At 45.2% G+C, this 19484-nt stretch overlaps 1 protein-coding gene across 3 annotated transcripts in view; it reads right to left on the bottom strand.

Moving 5' to 3' along the window:
• The window catches only part of AK9 (adenylate kinase 9), a 1394796-nt gene that overhangs the window by 1278752 nt on the left and 96560 nt on the right, over positions 1–19484 (bottom strand). For all 3 annotated transcript variants that reach the window (XM_086926806.1, XM_086926808.1, XM_086926807.1), the window contains exons 5-6: positions 14313–14409; positions 6085–6197 (exon numbers count right to left, since the gene is read on the bottom strand). In XM_086926806.1, coding sequence (XP_086782932.1) covers positions 6085–6197; positions 14313–14409 — 210 coding nt within the window. The remainder of the gene's footprint in view (positions 1–6084; positions 6198–14312; positions 14410–19484) is intronic.

Raw genomic sequence — 19484 nt, 5'->3', positions numbered from 1 at the left:
ATAACTGGAGATTAAAGTGGCCGCTGTCTTTCTGGGCGCAGAGAGAGTGTTTGAATCTGTGGAATGGGCATTTATGTTGGTGGTATTGCAACAAATGGGAGTGGGTGAGGTTTTTCTAAAATTGGTATCAGTTCCCTATAATCAACCAATTGCCACGGTACATGCTGGAGACGAGGTTACATCCTCTATTACGATCTCGAGGGGCATTAGGCAAGGTTGCCTCTGTCCCTGCTGTTGTATGCTATCATTGTGGAGCCATTTATTTATTTGAACGTTTTGTATAGCGCAAACAAGACAACAAAGGGTATCAGAGCGCTTCACAGTAATGAAAGGGGGAACTAGTAGGGGAACATTGAGGTAGAAGAGGCTAACATGTTGAGCTAGTAACATACAATTGTGCATAACGTGAACAGAACGTAACTTAGAAAGGTAAGGCAAAACGTTACTTAATAAGTAAGGCAAAGAATCATAGACATTACAAATGTTAGGGGAAAAAAAAGACATTTAGAAAAACAGAAAAGCCATGATACAATTAAGGCAGGAACTTGTTCATTAGGATTGTTTTTACTTCATGTTTGAACTTAGCAGAGTAGGGGATTCTGCAAATTTCCGGTGGGAGAGAATTCCAGATCATGCCCGAGAAGGCTCTGAGTCTCGTTTTCTTTTTGCAAAAAGTCTGTGCTTTAAGTAGCAAAGAGTTTGCACTTCTGGAAGGTCTGCTACCACCTGATGATTCCAGTTTTTGAGCCAGGTATCCAGGTGTTTTGAAGTGGAGGGCTTTGTGCATCAAACAAGCAATCATTAAATGTATTCTTGCTTCGTAGGGTAACCACTTTAGTGATCTTAAGGCTGGGGAAATGTGCTATTTTTTTGTGTCAGTAATCAGTCTAGCAGCGGCATTCAGTGAAGCCCTAAGCGGGGCTTAAGTATATTTGGGGAGGGCACAGAGCGTTACACTTCCATAGTCTAGCCTCAATAGGACAAGTGCTTGCACCACCTGCTTGCAGTCCTTTTGAGGTAGGAATGGTTTTAGGTTTCTAAGAATCCTTATTTGGTGATTTGCACTCTGGCACATCTTACTAATATTTTTTTTATATTCAAGTGTGAGTCAAGGGTGATTCCAAGAGATTTTGCTGAGTTGATGATACCCGGGGAGCAGTTGAAGGTAGTGAGGTGTTTAATCCAGAGGTCAATCTTGAGGGTAAGCTTAGGAGGGGAAATGAGAAGGAATTCTGTTTTGGTGGTGTTCAGCAGATGGTTTACAGTTAGCCAGTTTTGGATAATCGTCAAGGAGGAGTTGAGTGAGGTGAAATCTTCAGAAGAGTTGATTTTCAGATAAAGTTGTGTGTCATCCGCATACATATGAAAAAGAATGTCTATGGATGATAGAACTTTCGCTAGTGGTTCCAGGCAAATATTAAAGAGTATAGGAGAAAGGGCAGAACCTTGCTGGATCCCCATGGCAACTGCAGACGGATGGGATAAGGTATGATTCACCTTAACTCTTTGGGATCTATTGTGGAGAAAGGAGGAGAACCATTGCAATACGAAACCAGCGAGGCCTATCCTGTATTCCAGAATAGCTAGAAGGTTGTCGTGACTAACCGTGTTGAATGCAGAAGAAAGATAAAGAAGGATTAAGAGGCATGATTCATTATGGTCTAGAGTGTTTAAGATATCATTAATGATGTGAATGAGTGCAGATTCAGTACTGTGACCACTCCTAAAGCCAGATTGGTATTGATCCAGCAGATTGAAAGGCTCGATGTGCGAGCAAAATTGTGATTGGACGCATTTTTCTAAGAGCTCAGCCAGAGGAGGGATGTTGGAAATTGGCCGGAAGTTGTTGAGATACCGATCTGTCCGCGTCCATGTTTTTTTAGAATGGGTGAGACCTGAGCTGCTTTTAGACATTGGGGGATCTTGCCTTGATATAAAGAGGCGTAGACAATTTTAGTCCAGAAGGGCATGAGGGCCTCCTTGATTTCTTTAAAGACAGCTAGTGGCAGGGGGTCGCTAAAGTGATTAGAAGGGATTAATGCTAAGCAGGGTTTTGTAGATGTCATCTTCACAGAGGGGTGAGGAGTTCCATGCGGCTCTGTTCTTAGTGCAAATAATGCGGGGCTTTTGACTCGCCGGGAGGACAGGCTGAACAGTACTCTTAAGTGATGTAAGGAGGGCCCTCTTAGCTTCAAGATCAAGGCTGATGGATTTAGTTTTCTCCATAAAGAAGATAGCCAGATCAGTGCAGGAAGGAGACTTGTCTGCTGAGTTGAGTGATTGGAAGCTATAACTGATTGCTGTTGGACAATTTCAAAACGTTTTTTTGGGCGACTACAGGCTTGCTAAGTTGGGATTTGAAGTAGTCGGCCTTAGTCGTCTTGATTTTTTTTATTGTGGGAGCTCTTAACCCATTGAAGGGTTTTTAAGTGGTACGCGGATGGTTTTGATCTCCTTAGACGTTCAGCTGCCCTTAAGTTGCGGCAATCAGAGTTTAGGTTGTTGTTGAACCATGGTTTGGAGAATTTGGAGGCAGTATTTTTTAGTTGTAAAGGTGCTATTGAGTCCATGATATCGGAGATAGCAGAGTTGTAGAAGTCCGTGAGATCATGAACATCAGTCAGGTCGTCTTGGGGAGACAGGGCATTTTTGCAATCGGTAGCTAGACAGTCCGTGTTGATATTCATGAGGTCCCTTTTCCACTGTTTAATTTTCTTGGGCTCGATGTTTTCCGGTATCCCTCCCTATTGACAAGGAAGAAGATGCTGTAGTGGTCGGACCAATCACAAGGAGTAATGTCTAATAAGGTGTTGGTATTACCTTTTGAAATAATGAGGTCCAGAATTTCTCCTTCATTGTGAGTTGGCCGGTCACAGAATTGAATAAGGTCTAGCTCCGCTAGGAAAGCGTTAAGATTGATCACCACTTGGTCATTCGGTTTAGACCAATGAAGGTTGAAGTCACTGAGGTAGATTTGGGATATTGAGTAGTCATCATTGGATGAGATAATTTCCATTCGTTGTTCGATGAAGAGTAAGTTATCGCCAGGAGGGTGGCAGAAAGTATGTAGTTTGCATATTGGGAGATGGTTACTAAAGATGTTGAGGCAAAGGTATTCAACTACAGAGGAGGTGGAAGTCTCCATGTGAGAGACCAATAGTGTGTTCCGGTATATACAAGTTAATCCCCACCCTGCTTTGTGGTTCTGTCTAGACGGATTATTTAATGACTAGGAGGTACTAGGAGGCCTAATATGGGGGTGGAGGAAGGGTTTAGCCAGGTTTCTGTGAGGATTAAGATATCTAGCTCATTGTTTTGGATGAGGTTGAATATACCTGAAGCATGATTTTTTGCTGATCTACAATTGTGTAGTGCATATTTCAACTGAATAGGCATGTGTGATGTTCACTTGCTTGACACTGTCGCTATTTATGACTCTATAGTTGTTAGAGGGTTCCCTGTTTGGGTTGGCTAGAATCAACTGAATTTGAGCCATCGGGACCTTGTCAATATTTACAGTGATCGAATAGGAGAGGAGTAGTTCATCGATCTCACTGGCTCCAAGTTTGACCCTTGTTCTTCTAGAGTGGGAGAGGGTGTTGGGTAGGGGTAGTGTTTTGAAGATAAGGAGAGAGGAGTGCTGGTCAAGGCCAATGATTGCAGAGGAGGGGACTGTATGCAGTTTTCCTAGGGAACTAAGAGATCTAAGCAAGGGCAGATGGTTGGGTGAGAGGAATATCAGTTCATGGAATTCTTGGAGAAGTAGGTACACTTGGATAGATAACTTGTCCAATCGCGCTACCAAGTCTGAGTGTTTATTCAATGATAGGAGCTGTGGGGAAGGAGCCTTCCAGAGAGGGGGATATCTCGATGGGGTAGTATGGGAGTACTAGGTTCTTGGGATAGGGGTGCTTCCTTGTGGTCATATGGGAGCCCGGCTCGATTGGAGGAAGTGGCGTGGGGGGAGGTTGGTAGAGGGCCGGCTGTGGGTTGTAGTATATTTCCCTTAAGAGAATACCTTGGGCACAGAGGTATTTGCTTCCTGAATTACAATCTTATAGTATCAGCGTATGCAGATGACATGCTGCTATATGTTTGGGAGCCAGGGTCTAACTTGACCTCACTAATCAACGAAGTGCTAAAGTATGGGGGCATTTCCGGTTTGACAATCAACTGGAATACATCTATTATATTCCCATTAACTCTGGCTACAACTCTTATTGCTTTAGACTTTCCTTTGTAGTGGTCATCTGAGCCAGTGCATTATTTAGGTGTGCAGGTTCATACGGATTCAGAACTTGTTATAAGTGAGAATTATGGCAAAGATATTGATAAACTCGAAGAAGACATCGACCAGTGGATTTGCCTTCTATCGTCACTAATGGGCTGCAAATCCCTGATTAGGATGGTTGTTCTACCCAGATTTTTGTTCCTCTTTGTTAATATACCAATGGTACTCCCGAAACATATCTTTCAGATTATACGCACATTGATGGTGAAATTGGCTTGGGCTGGCAAAAACCCATGATTTAAATGGGATACTCTCATACTACTGTATTCCATGGGTGGTCTTGGTGCCCGGGATTTTGAGCTATACTATAGAGTTGCTCAATGCTCACATGCTCATTTTTGGATGCACAAATCACTGAATCTTCTCTTCTGCAGATTGAAAAGGTAGCGGTAGGAGCTGACCAACTCCCTAGTCCATTGTCTCAGACCCCTAAAAGACGCAATAGAGTTTTGGGCTCCGTTAACTCTACTACTCATGCATGGCATGACTTATTGAAAAGACAGGCTGGCTCGCTCTTATAGTACCCCCTTCTACCAGTGGAGTGGTGCCATTGGCTTCCAATGAGTGCAGATAAAGAGGCAATACAGGTTTTAAAGGCTCTTAACATCCACACCAAGGGTGATTTATTCTCTGAGGGTAGGGCTCGTACTTGGCCCGAGGTAGTAACTGGGGGACAAGATCTTACTCCACTTTCAGAATTCTATTTTTATATATCAGGCACTCACTGCGTGCTCTGCTCAGTGACGACCTTCGGGAACCTCCAGAATTACTCTCCCTCTCATTTCTCCTATGATCTAAATCCCAAGTTAGCTAGTATCTACTATATATGATATGTCGCAAGAATTCAGACGAGCACAGTAAATCATAGCTAGGTTTGAGTGGAAAACTGATTTGGGAGTTACATTGGATGATGGCAAATGGAGGTATTGTTATGAGGTAACTCAGAGTGTATTGTTAAATGGTAAAAACAGACTAATACACTTTAAATTCCTTAAATCAAATCTTTCATGTGTTAAACTAAATAAGAGGGCTATTACTCTCTCCTGACCCTATGCTGGCTTTATTGGGGTGCACTAAGTCTTTACAGAAAGATGTCAGGAAACGAATGGCGATGGGTTTGCTCCTCGTCATTGATATGAGCGCAAATTAACATTAAACTGTACGTTCTAAGTGAGTGGCAGGGGAGGATTCATAAAGTTTCTGGTGGCAGACTAAAATTCCACAAAGAGAATGCCCTTGATCGTATGCGTGATGTAACAGTTAAAAATGCTTCTATGTCTAGCATGGTGATATTTGTAACCTCTAATCTATGCTAAGTCTTGACTCCATATTCTTTTATTGCTGATTGTACAATGCACTGTGAGCATTATTGTATCACTGTGAAATGTTTGAATACATTTTTTTATGAATTTCCATTATATTTAGAACTATTGGCTATGGCTCCAAGTTTAGTCTAAATTCTCAACTTCTGAGAGCAGGAAGAATGATGAGGCACTGCCTCTTATGAACTGGGGTCCACCTTGCAAGATACTAGGGAAAGGAGCATCTTCAGACTTCATGACAGCATGTTAAAATATAATTTTAGGGTTCCAGTCCACATCTGGGAAATTTCAGAATTTTCACAGGTCATAGTATGCATTAGAAAAAGTGAATTACGTAGTGTACAAAATCCTTCATCCAACAGTATATCACTATTTTTATTAAACAGAGTCAAATCTGATTTAAGATTAAATATACATTTTTATGTGAATAGTTACTCGTGTAGTTAATTTTAAGCTAAAATATATGTTTACCTTAATGTTGAGGATAATATCTGGTGTCAATGGTAGGTTTTGAATTAGATCTAATTGTTCATTAATCTTCAAGTACTCCTCAGAGAGTGAAGGAAACCCACAGAGAACATATCCTGAAATACAAACGCTCTGTCACACATGTGAAGTGAACAAAAATCAAGGTAGTAAAATGATTGTTAATCTTTATAACATAAATGCAAGGACTGTTTCATAAGTTACAGTTTTGACTCACTGTCAAGGCAACAGAAATACTAAACTCATTATATCAGCCAAATAAAACAAACAAAATAATGGCTGCTAATAGACACTCAACTTACTTACAAAGCACCACACAATCTACAAACCCCACACACACCTAGGAGGAGTGGAACTCAAATCCATTCTGTAAATATCAACTTTTTGATGCCATCTTTCATTTTTCTTGTGTTGCCATCCTAATACTGATCAGAGATTCCCCCGTCTTCATTTTCATTCCTCTTATGGACATAGATGGAGGTATTTTGGAAACTTTCGCTAGGTGACATCATATTTCTGGTGTCCAAATTCAGCTTTCACTAGTCATGGGCGGTTCTAGTTTAACCACTGCAGGTATTACAGAAGAGGATATAATGCCCTTTTCATTAATGTGTAATGCTCCTGTGTCCATGGTAGATCTACATACTATTGTAAAATGCACTATTCATCTGTAGAGAGCACAGGGCAGGATTTCATGCAAGTTAGTCCCATTTTCTATCATTATTAAAGGGATGCATCCACAGCTGCAAATCCCACATATGTAAAGTCATATTTAAGACCACCAGAAGGGTCATCTAAAACTTTCACTTAAGAAGAAGGGGCTGCTCCTGGGCTTTAGGTATAGTTAGGAAGACACCTAATGCAGAACTGCTATAAGTGTGTTCAGAAGCAAGAAGGACCCGTACCCTTCACCGGGCACTATGCAAGCGATCCATGATAAACATCGAGTTGAGCAGTTGCCCAAGCTTACAACTGCAATGGAGACAGCAGCTCTAAAAAAGTGTAGTGAGGGAATGTATGGCATTACAAAACATACATTTACAATGCATGCCTTAACAACGCAGTTATTACATCGCAAGAAAACAAGTTACTTACCTGTAACTTTAGTTCCCCAGTATTGGTAACTTTCATAGATTCCCATGCTTTGTATCATTCCCCGTCGTCGGAATGGGAGTCTCGGTAACAAAAATACCATAGCTGTAGGTACAAAAGACAATGGAAAAAGGCCTAGGCCTCATTACCTTTTGTAGCATATCACCCTCTTTGTGTAAAAGAGACCAAACTTTTGGCCTCAGCCAATCAGAAGTGCCTCACCACTTAGAACCTTCCTGAAGGAACCTCAGAGCCTCAGATTTTCGTAGCCGTTGTGTACTGAGACACCATCTGTGCTGTAGGCTGAGCTTTCCCCGGGGAGGTGGGTGGGCGCATGGGAATCTATGAAAGTTACCAATACTGGGGAACTAAAGTTACAGGTAAGTAACTTGTTTTCTTACCCCAGTATTGGAACTTTCATAGATTCCCATGCTTTGTATCAGAGTAGTAAGCAGTAGCAAGATAATCACATTTTGCATCGTAAATAATAGCAGTAGACAACATGACATTAGATACAAAATGTGAAAAAATGGAAGGTGGGAAGATAGGAAAGCTCACCATTAGTGGAAGAGGTTCCTCAGGACAGCCTGTCCAACTGCTGCATCCTCCTGCTGCAGAGATTCCAAGCAGTAGTGCTTGGTAAAAGTGTGGACGCTGCTCCAGGTTGCAGCTCTGCAGATGTCCTTAATTTGCACCCCTGCGAAGAGTGCTGTGGAGGAAGCCACAGATCTTGTGGAATGCGCTCGTATCTTTCCAGTCAGAGGCTTACCAGCAGCCCTGTGACAATGTAATATAGCACTTGTGATCCACCTTGAAACACCCTGTTTGGAGAGTGGAAGGCCTTTACTTGGTCCCCCGAAGGCTACAAACAGTTGGGTAGATTTTCGAAAATCCTTAGTACGCTGTAAGTAAAACTTCAAGCATCGCTGTACATCCAGTGAATGCAAGGCTTTTTCCGCCGGTGTGGAAGGCTGAGGAAAAAACGTTTTCAGAATGACCGGTTCATTCAAATGGAAGTCCGAGGGGACCTTTGGCATGAACCTAGGGTTAGTCCTCATGATGACAGTGTTCCTTTTGAATTGAAGGAAAGGTTCCTGAATGGTCAAGGCCTGTAACTCCCCTACACGCCGAGCCGACGTGAGAGCGAGGAGAAGAGCCAATTTCCACGAAAGGTATTTGATGTCAGAACGATGGACTGGTTCGAATGGGCCCTTCATGAGTTGAGAAAGAACCAGATTCAAATGCCACGTTGGTGGAGGTGGTCTCACCGGTGGATAGACCCTGAACAGACCTTTAAGAAACTGTTTGATTATCCTTGAAGACCATAATGAAGGTCCAGATTCCGTCCTCCTGAATCGTGACAAAGCAGCCAAATGGACTTTAATTGATGAGTGGGCCAGACCAGACTTGGCCAAGGACAGTAGGTATGGGAGGACCTGATGAGGTTTGGAATTGAATGGATCAATGTGTTGCTGTCGACACCAACAACAGAATCTTTTCCACTTAAGGCGGTACGTTTTGTTAGTGGAAGGGGCCCTTGCTTGGGACAAAACCTCCCTAACTTCCTTAGACAATGGCAGGTTCATAAATTCTCGCTGCTCAGGAGCCATGCAGTCAGGTGTAACGACTGAGGGTCTGGATGTAGAATCTGTCCTTCGGACATCGTGAGAAGGTCCGGCAGAATTTGGAGAGGTAAAGGAGGAGCGATCGACAGCAGATGGAGCTCCGTGAACCAGAACTGCCTCGGCCAAGCCGGGGCTATCAGGATCATCCTGCACGGTTCCATCTTGAATTTCTTGATTAGTCGTGGTATTAGAGGAATGGGAGGAAAAGCGTAGACAAATGTCTTCGACCAGGGTATCAAAAGGGCATTTCCCAGAGAATTTGGATGGGGAAGCCTGCTTGCGTAAGACCGGCATTTGTTGTTGGTCGGGGTGGCAAACAGGTCGATGTCCGGTCTTCCCCACCGGCTGAAGATTTGTTCCAAAATGTCCTGATTCAACTCCCATTCGTGGGTGACCGAGGATGACCTGCTCAGTTTGTCGGCGTTTTCGTTGAGGACGCCTGGCAAGTGTTCCGCCATCAGAGACATGTCGTGTCGGATAGCCCATTCCCAAATCTGCTGGGCTTCCTGTGACAATGGGCGCGATCTGGTCCCTCCTTCCTTGTTCACATAGTGCATGGCCGTGGTGTTGTCCGTCCTGATAAGCACTTGTGAACCCTCCAGGAGAGGAAGAAACGATTGCAGAGCCAGACGTATCGCCCTGAGTTCTAACAGGTTGATGTGGAGGCATTTCTCCTGGGGTGACCAATGCCCACTGACATGAAGGTCCTGCAGCACTGCTCCCCAGCCTTCCAACGACGCATCCGTCGTTATCACTTGTGGAGACGGGTCGCTTGCGAAGGATAGGCCTTGGGACAAGTTGTCTAGGTCTGTCCACCATAGGGCCGCATTCTTCATTTCCGGAGTGATCGCCACTGTGTCGTCGAAGGAACCGTGGACTTGCCGCCATTGATTGTCCAGTTGTTCCTGCAAGGGACGCATCCTCAGTCTGCAATGGGGAATCAGTGGAATGCACGACGATATTACTCCCAGCAGAGACTTGTAGCGGCGAACTGAAAGAGACTTTTTTGTTTGTAAGTCTTGGGCCATCGTCTGTAACTTGTGCCTCCTTTCCAGAGTAGGAAAAGCTCGTGAAAGCTTTGAGTCCAAGATGGCTCCCAGAAACCGGGCTCTTCTGGACGGGATCTGGCAAGATTTCTCGTCGTTTAGAGTGAGACCCAGGTTTCGGAATAAATTGGTACACGCTTGAACCGCCTGTAGCGCTGCCTCTCTGGACGGAGCCTTCAGCAGCCAGTCGTCCAGATAGGGGAAGACTTGAAACTTGTGCCTCCGCAGGAAAGCCGCTACTGGAGCTAGCACTTTCGTGAATATCCTTGGGGCTGAACGGAGTCCAAAGGGTAAAACCCTGAATTGGTAATGGCTCTTGGCTACTGTGAATCGCAGAAACCTTCTGTGCGCTGGGTGAATCGGAACATGAAAATAGGCATCTTCGAGATCGAGTGTGGCCATGTAATCTCCCGGGTTGATTAGTTTCAAGATGTCCTGGAGGGACACCATCCTGAAGGACAGAGAGATGAGATAGGTGTTTAGCCCCCTGAGGTCTGAAATGGGACGCCACTTGTCGAGCGTTTTCCTCACCAGGAAGAACCTGGAATAAAATCCCTGGTTTCTTTGGTTCGATGGAACTGGCTCTATCGCCCCTTTTCGGAGCATTTGTTGAACCTCGAGCCGAAGGAGACGCTGGTGTTTTGAAGGAGTGGCTGCCGGGGGCTTGGGTGGCGGAACTTGAGTGAACTCTAAGGTATGCCCTTTCCGAATGATGTTGAGCACCCAACGGTCCGATGTTATTAGGGACCAGTTGTGAAGGTATTTGTTGACCCTGCCTCCAACTGATGATTTCCTGGAGGAGGGTCCAGTAGGAAGAGCCAGGAGGCCGCTATTGGCGCTTGGACGAATCTCGTCCTCGCGCACCCTGCTTTCCTTTACTGTAAGGCCTGGAGTAGTTGGTAGACTGGCCTTGCCGCTGTTGGTAAGATTGGCGGTTCTGTTGGGAACCGGATCCTGTGGTGGAATACCGTTGTTGTTGGAAGGATCCTCTATACGTACCACCCCTGCCTCTGGCTCCCTTGAAGGGGGACTTCCTGTACTGAAGTGTTCCTAAAGACCTAGCGGTCTCTGTGTCTTTTTTAATATCTTGCAGGGTGTCGTCGATAAGTTTGCCGAATAGAGCCTCACCATCAAAGGGAAGATCCAACACTTTGTTCTGGACCTCTGGTCGGAACCAAGTAGCTTTAAGCCACCCTTGGCGACGGAGCACTGCCGCTCCAGCTAGTGAACGAAATGCCGTAGTCGCAATGTCCATTGCACAATCGATTATCTCCATCGACGTCGCTTCTCCCTCTTTCAAAACTTTCTTTGCCTCCGACATAGATTCAGGAGGTAGCTGGTCAAGGTACGGGGAGACATCGCACCAGAGTTGACGGTCGTACCTACCCAGGATGGCTAAGGCATTAGCTGCTCGCACCAGCAAACTCGCCATCGCTGAGAATCTTTTCCCCACATTATCTAACCTCCGTCCTTCCTTGTCCGGAGGAGTTGTCAGCGGTGCTGAAGGATTGCGCGATTTCCTCTGCGCTGCCTGCGAGATTACAGAGTCTGGTTTCGGATGACCTGTCAAGGCCGATGGGGCATCATCGGTTGCCCTATATTTCTTTTCCAGACGCGGTAGCACCGGCACCACCGTCGCCGGGTGTGTCATGGTCTTTAGGCCCTCTTTCCATAAATGATCCACAATCGGAATAGACCTGGCATTTTTCTGGAAAGGTTCTTTAAAGTCATATAAGAAGCAATCCGTGGTGACTTTAGGCATTGCTAACTTGAATCTTGCCGCCGCCCTCTCCATTAGCTGATGGAAACCTCCAATATCCACTGGCGGGGAGTCCGCCGGGTCCGGATTTGGCGATGCGGGATTGTCAATAATGTACTCATCATATTCCGTGTCGGGAATAGAGACGTGATCCGAATGTTGATCCTCATCTGAGGATTCATCAACATCATGTGATCTTGGTACCCCAAAGGAATCCTGAGGGACGGCCGTTTGAGGCTGTGGAGAGGTTGGAGCCGAGAGCGTAGGAGGCACCAATGACGCCTGAGTCGTGGAAGGCGTAGCAGGTGTTGACGTATTTGGCAAAGGTCTACTGGCCTTAGACTTATAGTCCTGTAGCATCCTATGTAGATCCTGTAGGAAAGATGTTGGCACTGAAACCATTCCCTGGTCAGAGTGCTGTTGTTGACGTTGACCATGATCATGTTCCTCGTGGGTGTATTCGCCCTCTGAGTCGGTGTCCTGGCATTTGACAAATAGTTGCGAAGGACTATTGGCATAACTATATGCATCTTGGTCATCTTCCTCTGATTGACCCTCTTGCAAGAGCATTGTTGGTAGCAGAGGGGACACTGCCCTTGGAGAAGTCATCTCAGGTGTGATCCGCGTCACAGAAATGGTGATACGCTTTTCTGTGGCCAAGATCGTGGGTTCCGTCGTCGACGGTTGTACATACGCCGTCGAGATAGGCGTCGTGGACGTTGTCGTCGACGAGACTGTGGACACACCAGCCGTCGTCATAGTCATCGTAGTCGTCGTCGACGCCCTCGTCGACGAGACCGTCGTCGACGACACCGTCGTCATTGTCGTCGACGGGACTCTCGTCGTCGACACTGTCGTCACCGCCCTCGTTGGTATCGTCGTCGACGAGGCTTTCATCGACGGGGCCTTCGTCGTCGACTGAGTCTTCGTCGTCGACGGGTCCTTCGTCGTCGACTGGATCTTGGGCGTCGACGGGGCTCTCGTCGACGGCTCCTTCGTCGACGGCTCCTTCGTCGACACTTGTGAAGCCGGCACCTTCGTCGTCGGCGCCTTCTCCGCCGTCGACGGTCTCGTCGTCGACGAACCTCCAGTAGACGGAGCCTTAGATGATTTAGTCGACGGGACTCCCGCTGTCGACGTCTTCGTCGTCGAGGACCTAGAAGTCCTCTCAGAAGACTGGCTTTGAGGCGTTTTGAAGGCTGTGGAAGTCTTCGCGCCAGTAGACTGCGTAGAAGGTCCATCCCTCTCCTTTACACTTCCGTGAGGAGATTTGCTGGGACCTTGGCTCTCAGACTCACTGGGGGTCTTTTTTGAGGCCTTAGAAGATCGACTTACAGAAGAAGAAGGGGAACCCCTACCCCTTTTCACTGACCTTCTAGTAGAAGCCATCGATCCAGCATCTTCACTGTCACTGGAGACAGTCTCCTTCCTCGATTTAAGCCTTTGCAGCCATGTCAGGAGCCTACCCTCACGGTCCCGGAGGGTTTTGGCAGAAAAGGAGCGACAGATTGCACATTTAGCTACCTGGTGGTCAGGATAGAGGCAGTAGATGCAGTCCTCATGCTTATCCTCCACAAACAGCCTTTTCTTGCCACAGGAGGAACAAGGCTTGAAAAGCGCTTTTTTCTTCTCAATCTCCGACATACTGTCAGGCAGCAACAATCCTGAGAAGAATCCTAAAGATCCTGAAGAAAAACTGTTGAAAAAAACCTGATGAAATCCTGTAGAAGAGTAGAAGTTGAGCAGAGCTCAATGGAGACTCCCTAGCACAACGTGCGGTAGAAAATCTGAGGCTCTGAGGTTCCTTCAGGAAGGTTCTAAGTGGTGAGGCACTTCTGATTGGCTGAGGCCAAAAGTTTGGTCTCTTTTACACAAAGAGGGTGATATGCTACAAAAGGTAATGAGGCCTAGGCCTTTTTCCATTGTCTTTTGTACCTACAGCTATGGTATTTTTGTTACCGAGACTCCCATTCCGACGACGGGGAATGATACAAAGCATGGGAATCTATGAAAGTTCCAATACTGGGGTAACATCCTTTACAACGCATTCTTTTATATAGCATGCCACTACTTCCCATTTTCAGAAACTAAGTGTTGGATAGTATAGGGGTAATAATTACTATTCTAACTCTAGTGAGTACAACAGCAGTTTAAGTGTTGGATAGTATAGGGGTAATAATTACTATTCTAACTCCAGTGAGTGCAACAGTAGGGTAAGTGTTGGATAGTGTAGGGGTAAAGATTACTATTCTAACTCCAGTGAGTGCAATATTAGGGTAAGTATCGGATAGTGTAAGGGTACTATGCGTTGTAATGGTATGCCTTGTAATGACTTGCGATGTAATACCTGCATTGTAGTGACATGTATTCTAATGACATGCGCTGTAGTGACATGCAATATAATGGCTGCATTGTAATGACATGCGATGTAAAGGATGTTGCGATGTAATGACTGCTATGTAAAGGTAGTGCGATGTAATGACTGCGTTGTAAAGGTTGTTTCCCATAGTGAGGCAGTAATGCGGCTCATTTATGAATTAAAGAGTAAAGCCAACAATAGGTTCTAGGTGCTGCATCTGCCACATTCATGCACTGGTTAGACCTTCCCTGGAAAGGATATTGCTAACTCAAATATACGAGATCACCTTCCACATACTGCCTCCATGATCTGAGCGATTTAGAAGAACATACCAAGGTGAGCGACTGCTGCTGTGTGAATCTTGTCCACAATCAGTTTTACGACCAGATCTTCTGGAACACTTAACCCTTGGTAAAGTAGCTCCTGGATCTAAATAAAATGCCAGTGATAATATTAATAATATTTTTAATAATAATAATCAGTAATCACAAACCAGTTTATTGCGCAAGGTTAATTTCTTAGCTCTATGTTTTTTCTCAAGAAAGGCTTTAATCGAGAACTTTTCGACAAATTATGACATTTATTTACCATTATCTGGACAATATATCCACAGGCAACCTAGCCACCAAAAGGCAGTGGGTGCTTTATACTGTAGCAGGAAAACATGTCACCATATGCAGGATTGCCATGTGTAATTGTTTATTGTCTTGGCTAAATGCAATGTAATATTTAATACAAATATTTAACAATAAAATCAACACATGAATAAATCAATAATGCTAGGAGCTTTGACATCTTTAAAACATTTAAGAAATGTGAAAATATTTTAAAGTTTATGACAACTACATGGGCCCATGCCTTGTAGCACACTATACTGACCCAATGTATGCTGACACTGGAAGAAAAATAGAAGCCATAGCGGTCGGATGGCATAACAGCCAGCGCATCTTTGGAACTTGCGAGCCTATGCACCTTAAACAGGAGGTGGATATATTCTTTTGGCAAAACTGCTGTTTCTGTGTAAAATAACTTCAAATGACTGTTCATAGCCCTCCTGTGCTATGGTCGCATAAACTAGTGTTGTTCTTACTGAGATACTGTTATGCAAGTACCAGTAGGACCCCAAGTCTGAATATCAAGTACCAAGAGTGCTGAGTCCCTTGTGATATTACATAAAGGTATCGAAACCATTGAATGACTTGCCACTATATTGATGGCCAGCAGGGGTGGATGGGCCGGCGCGGGCATCAGGCATTTTCCAGGGATGTTGGAAGGGTGGGGGCGGTTTTGCAGCAGTGGGGGACATTTTTTGTTACTGGGGGATGGTTTTTCAGCACGGCTGCATTATCAGCCCCCAGTAACAGAAAGCAGCAGCTTGCCCCGGGGCTGGTACTACAAAATGGCTGCTTTGGGTTCCCAGTCTGGCCCTGATGGGCAGTATTGGACTCCCTTAATATTACCAGCAACCGGTCCTAGGAAGCTTGTTTCCGGTCCAGGGAAGGCATGGCTTGGCAGTTCGGGCTGGACTGTTCCCATGAGGCACAGGGTCAGACTGATTTGCATATGGCCATGTCTGAACTCGGGTGGCAGAGTGGGCTAAAGAACGGTGATAGATTAAACACAGATCTGTTGACTGAGTGTGAGTGTTTGATTGGTTCGGATGCTCCGTCCATCACCACCCCCTTTTGTACCGCTTTGTTCGCCATAAGTTGGCAGGGTATGCTCAGACGTGAGTCCCTTGCTCACTGCGCCACTGGATTCAAGCTAGCCTGGCTGAAGACGGCTGTAATGCCAGAAACCGGTCCTAGGAAGCTTGTTTCCGGTCCAGGGAAGGCATGGCTTGGCAGTTTGGGCTGGACTGTTCCCATGAGGCACAGGGTCAGACTGATTTGCATATGGCCATGTCTGAACTGGGGTGGCAGAGTGGGCTAAAGAACAGTGATGGATTAAACCCTTGATCTGTTGACTAGGTGTGAGTGTTTGATTGGTTCAGATGCTCCGTCCATCACCACCCTCTTTTGTACCACTATATAGATGGGCAGCAGGGCTGGATGGGCCGGCGTGGGCATCAGTCCTTTTCCCGGGATGTTGGAAGGGTAGGGGCCGGTTTTGCAGCAGTGGGGGATGTTTTTTGTTACTGGGGGACGGTTTTGCAGCACGGCTGCATTATCAGCCCCCAGTAACAGAAAGCAGCAGCTTGCCCCGGGCTGGTACTACAAAATGGCTGCTTTGGGTTCCCAGTCTGGCCCTGATGGGCAGCATTGGACTCCCTTGATATTACCAGCAACTTACTCCTTCATTGCTACTCACGAGTCTTGATCAAGGAGTCGGCTGTTGGCATATTAATTTTGCTAGGGTTATTCTAAAGGCAGCTGCATCCAATCAACTTGAGGGTTTTCTCTAGGTGTGTTAACCTTTGGAAGTAGTTGCTGTCTTGCATGATCAATATATTATGTGTGGGGTTTAGGCAAGAGTTTGTGTAAGATCTGTTTTACAAACTGCATTTTTCTAGTAAAGTAGTACTACAGCAGTACTATTCTGTACCACAAAATGCAATTCATGAGCCTATGGCCGGAGACCTCTGCTTCGCCTATCTTTTCGATGTGGAGACCCAGCCACTACATTTAGTGATAAAAATGTACGCAGAATTATTGATTAATTATTTTGGTATAAAATAATAAACTTAATTCAAAACAATTCACCTTTTAAGCTTTTATTTAAAAAGATCACATATTTAAAGTAATCAAACGCAAGAAACTTTTTAACAAAATGTACTGAATATGAAATAAATTTATTAGTGAGGAGGGGTAATTTAGTTTTAAATATTGTTTAAAAATGTGTTATTTATGAACTAAAATAAAATATTTAGACTGATGTATTATTTAATACACTTTTTAGTAAAAATAATAAACTGTTTTTTTGTTATACTTTCCCGTAGGAAAAGCGCCATCTCGTGGATGAGATCTCTTATGACAGGTAACTTTACACTCATACATTATTTTATGAGGCTCCACCTCCTCTTTTGAGGAGGTAGAGACATAAGTCTGCATCTAGGTATAAATCTCTAACTGGAATGATGAATAGTAAAAAATGCAGAGTTACACCTAGCTGTAGAATTAGTTAAATAAATATACACATGTGCATTTACCTTTCTAAATTGGGTCCATAGACTATCTCAGAATAAACTGCAACTGGATTACATAGTGAATATAGTTCACTCCTAGCTCTAGCGTTAGGGCTGTGAAGAGGGTACGTGGGTTAGGCACAGTAGACTTCTTAGTAAGCAATTTTATATTTTTTTGTATGGCGCACATTTTTATGAACACTCCACAACTCTGCACTGTAAATCATAGCATCAGCTACCTACATCCTGTATATTTGTAAAATATACTTTGGCAGAAGGAACGGGTTGGAGTCTGGTTTGAGCATTTTTGCCAGGGCAGTTTTTGGTTCCAAGTCCAGCCCTGAGCTCAGAAAGGGATGCATTAAAGCACTAGTCAGGGCAAACTCTGCATACTCTGTAACTTCACCGGTGTCCCACCCCAGCACTTTGACAAACCTCTGAACTGTTATTTACTTGCTATCTATTGGGTGAATCTGACCAGGAGAAGGCAGTTAAACATCACTGTCTCACAGGAATGCATCAAAGGAGGGATGTAACACAAGCTCCTGCATCCCATGAGTGCAGTGTGTGGTGGAGCACCCCTTCACGGCCCGAGCCCTTCCAGAGGGCCATCATTCAGGCCAAGGTCAATGAATATCTGTAAAATATGGGAGACTCAGAGTCCCCTCACCACATTGTGCAGGGACGTCCCACCGTTTTGTGTTACGCCATTTAAGCACCTGTGATTCATACAAACCCTTAGCTGTTGTGAGTCACAGCGTTGTCTTCAGTCAGCAGTTGTGACAATGTAGTTTACTGCATTTTACTTGCACAAAGCACCTGAACAGAAGTTGTGAAGGAATCTAAAGCGCTGATGGGCATATTTATGAAAGTTTTACGCCACCCTTGTTCCACACAAGGCAGCGCAAGGGCGACGTAAAACATAGAATGATATTTACCATGTCACACAAGGCCACCTTGGTGGCCCTGCATGGTTTGGTAAATCTGGAGTAACGCAAGGCAGTGCAAGCAGTGACGGCCTGTGCATATAAGCGCAGTGATGCGGTGTGGGGTTATGGAAGTGACAAGCGAAAGAATAGGGAAAACAAAATAAATAAATAAATAAAACCACTTACCTTGAATTTGCCGCATCGCCCAGGCAGCGATGTGGCAAACGCAAGGTAAGTGGTTTTATTGAATTATTTATTTTATTTTCCCTATTCCGTCGTTTTTCACTTCCACCTCACCATCCCCACGCTTACCGGCACGGGCAGCCACTGAGCACATGTTTCTGCCTTGCGTTACTCTCCCAGGGAGGCATTCCATGGGTGGAGCCTGGGTGTTGCTAAGCATTCACTCATGTGTTTCGTCACATTGCCAGATTTACCAAGACTGGCAAACCAGGGAATGCGCCAAAATTCCACGCCTTCCCAGAGGAGGCTTAGCCAGAAGACATATCTTCATTTCTCCTCATTCTTTCCTCTTTCTACATGTGCTACATTCTGCAGCACACTTAGAAAGAGGAAAAAGCCTCAGAGAATTGTTTTTGTGCAAGACGGTGTGAATTCCTGCACAAAACAATCCTTTCTGCAAAATGGTGCGAGGGTGCCTGCCTTGGCACTAGGGAGCAGTTTGTGTGCCACTGCTGGCAGACAGCAGGAATGCTCATATCTTGATAGATAGATATGGCGCATGCCTGCCCTTTCACACAGCGCAGCGCTGCAAGATGCCTTCCTTCGTTGTGTGAAAGAATGATAAACATGGCGCTCAGTTTCGTTGCAGGACAAACGTGTCTGCCAGGAAAGATGGAAAATCCTCAATCTCCGATATATTCTGATAATATTCTACCCTTCGAAAGACTATTTTTGCGCATTAGTAGTGTTTGTGTGAAGAGTTGAGCACTAGGCAAACTTAGCTTGCAGCAATGGTAAAATAGTATGGGGCAGATTTATGATGGACTTGCGCCACGTTTACGCCGCCAGTGACGCAACGGCGCGGAAACGTGGCGCATCCCTGCGACCTATTTACAACATGACGCATCTAGGCGGATGCGTCACGTTGTAAATCCCTGCGCCACATGAAACCTGCATCAGGTTTCATGTGGGCGTTCTGTCGCAGGGTGGGCGTTCCCTCGTAGGAAAGCCCCGTAAAACTGACGCAGTGAAATCTACAAGATTTCACTGAGTCAGTTTTACGTAGCTGCTGCGTCAAATCCTTACACCTGCTTGAAGCAGGAGTAAGGAGTGACGCACCACGTTATGTATGGGTGGCCTCTGTACATTGCAGGAGTTGTGTCGCACTTGCAACGCTACTCCAGCAATGCGCCACCCGTACACCACAAGATGCGTCACGCATCTGCCCTTCCTTGCACCATGGTGCGCCTCATTGTAAATGCGGCGTA

The sequence above is a fragment of the Lissotriton vulgaris genome, chromosome 6, assembly GCF_964263255.1.
Source record: "Lissotriton vulgaris chromosome 6, aLisVul1.2, whole genome shotgun sequence".
NCBI classification, from domain to species: Eukaryota; Metazoa; Chordata; class Amphibia; order Caudata; family Salamandridae; genus Lissotriton; species Lissotriton vulgaris.
Note: the sequence above shows the minus strand (reverse complement) of the source record. Positions and strands in the feature narration are given on the sequence as shown.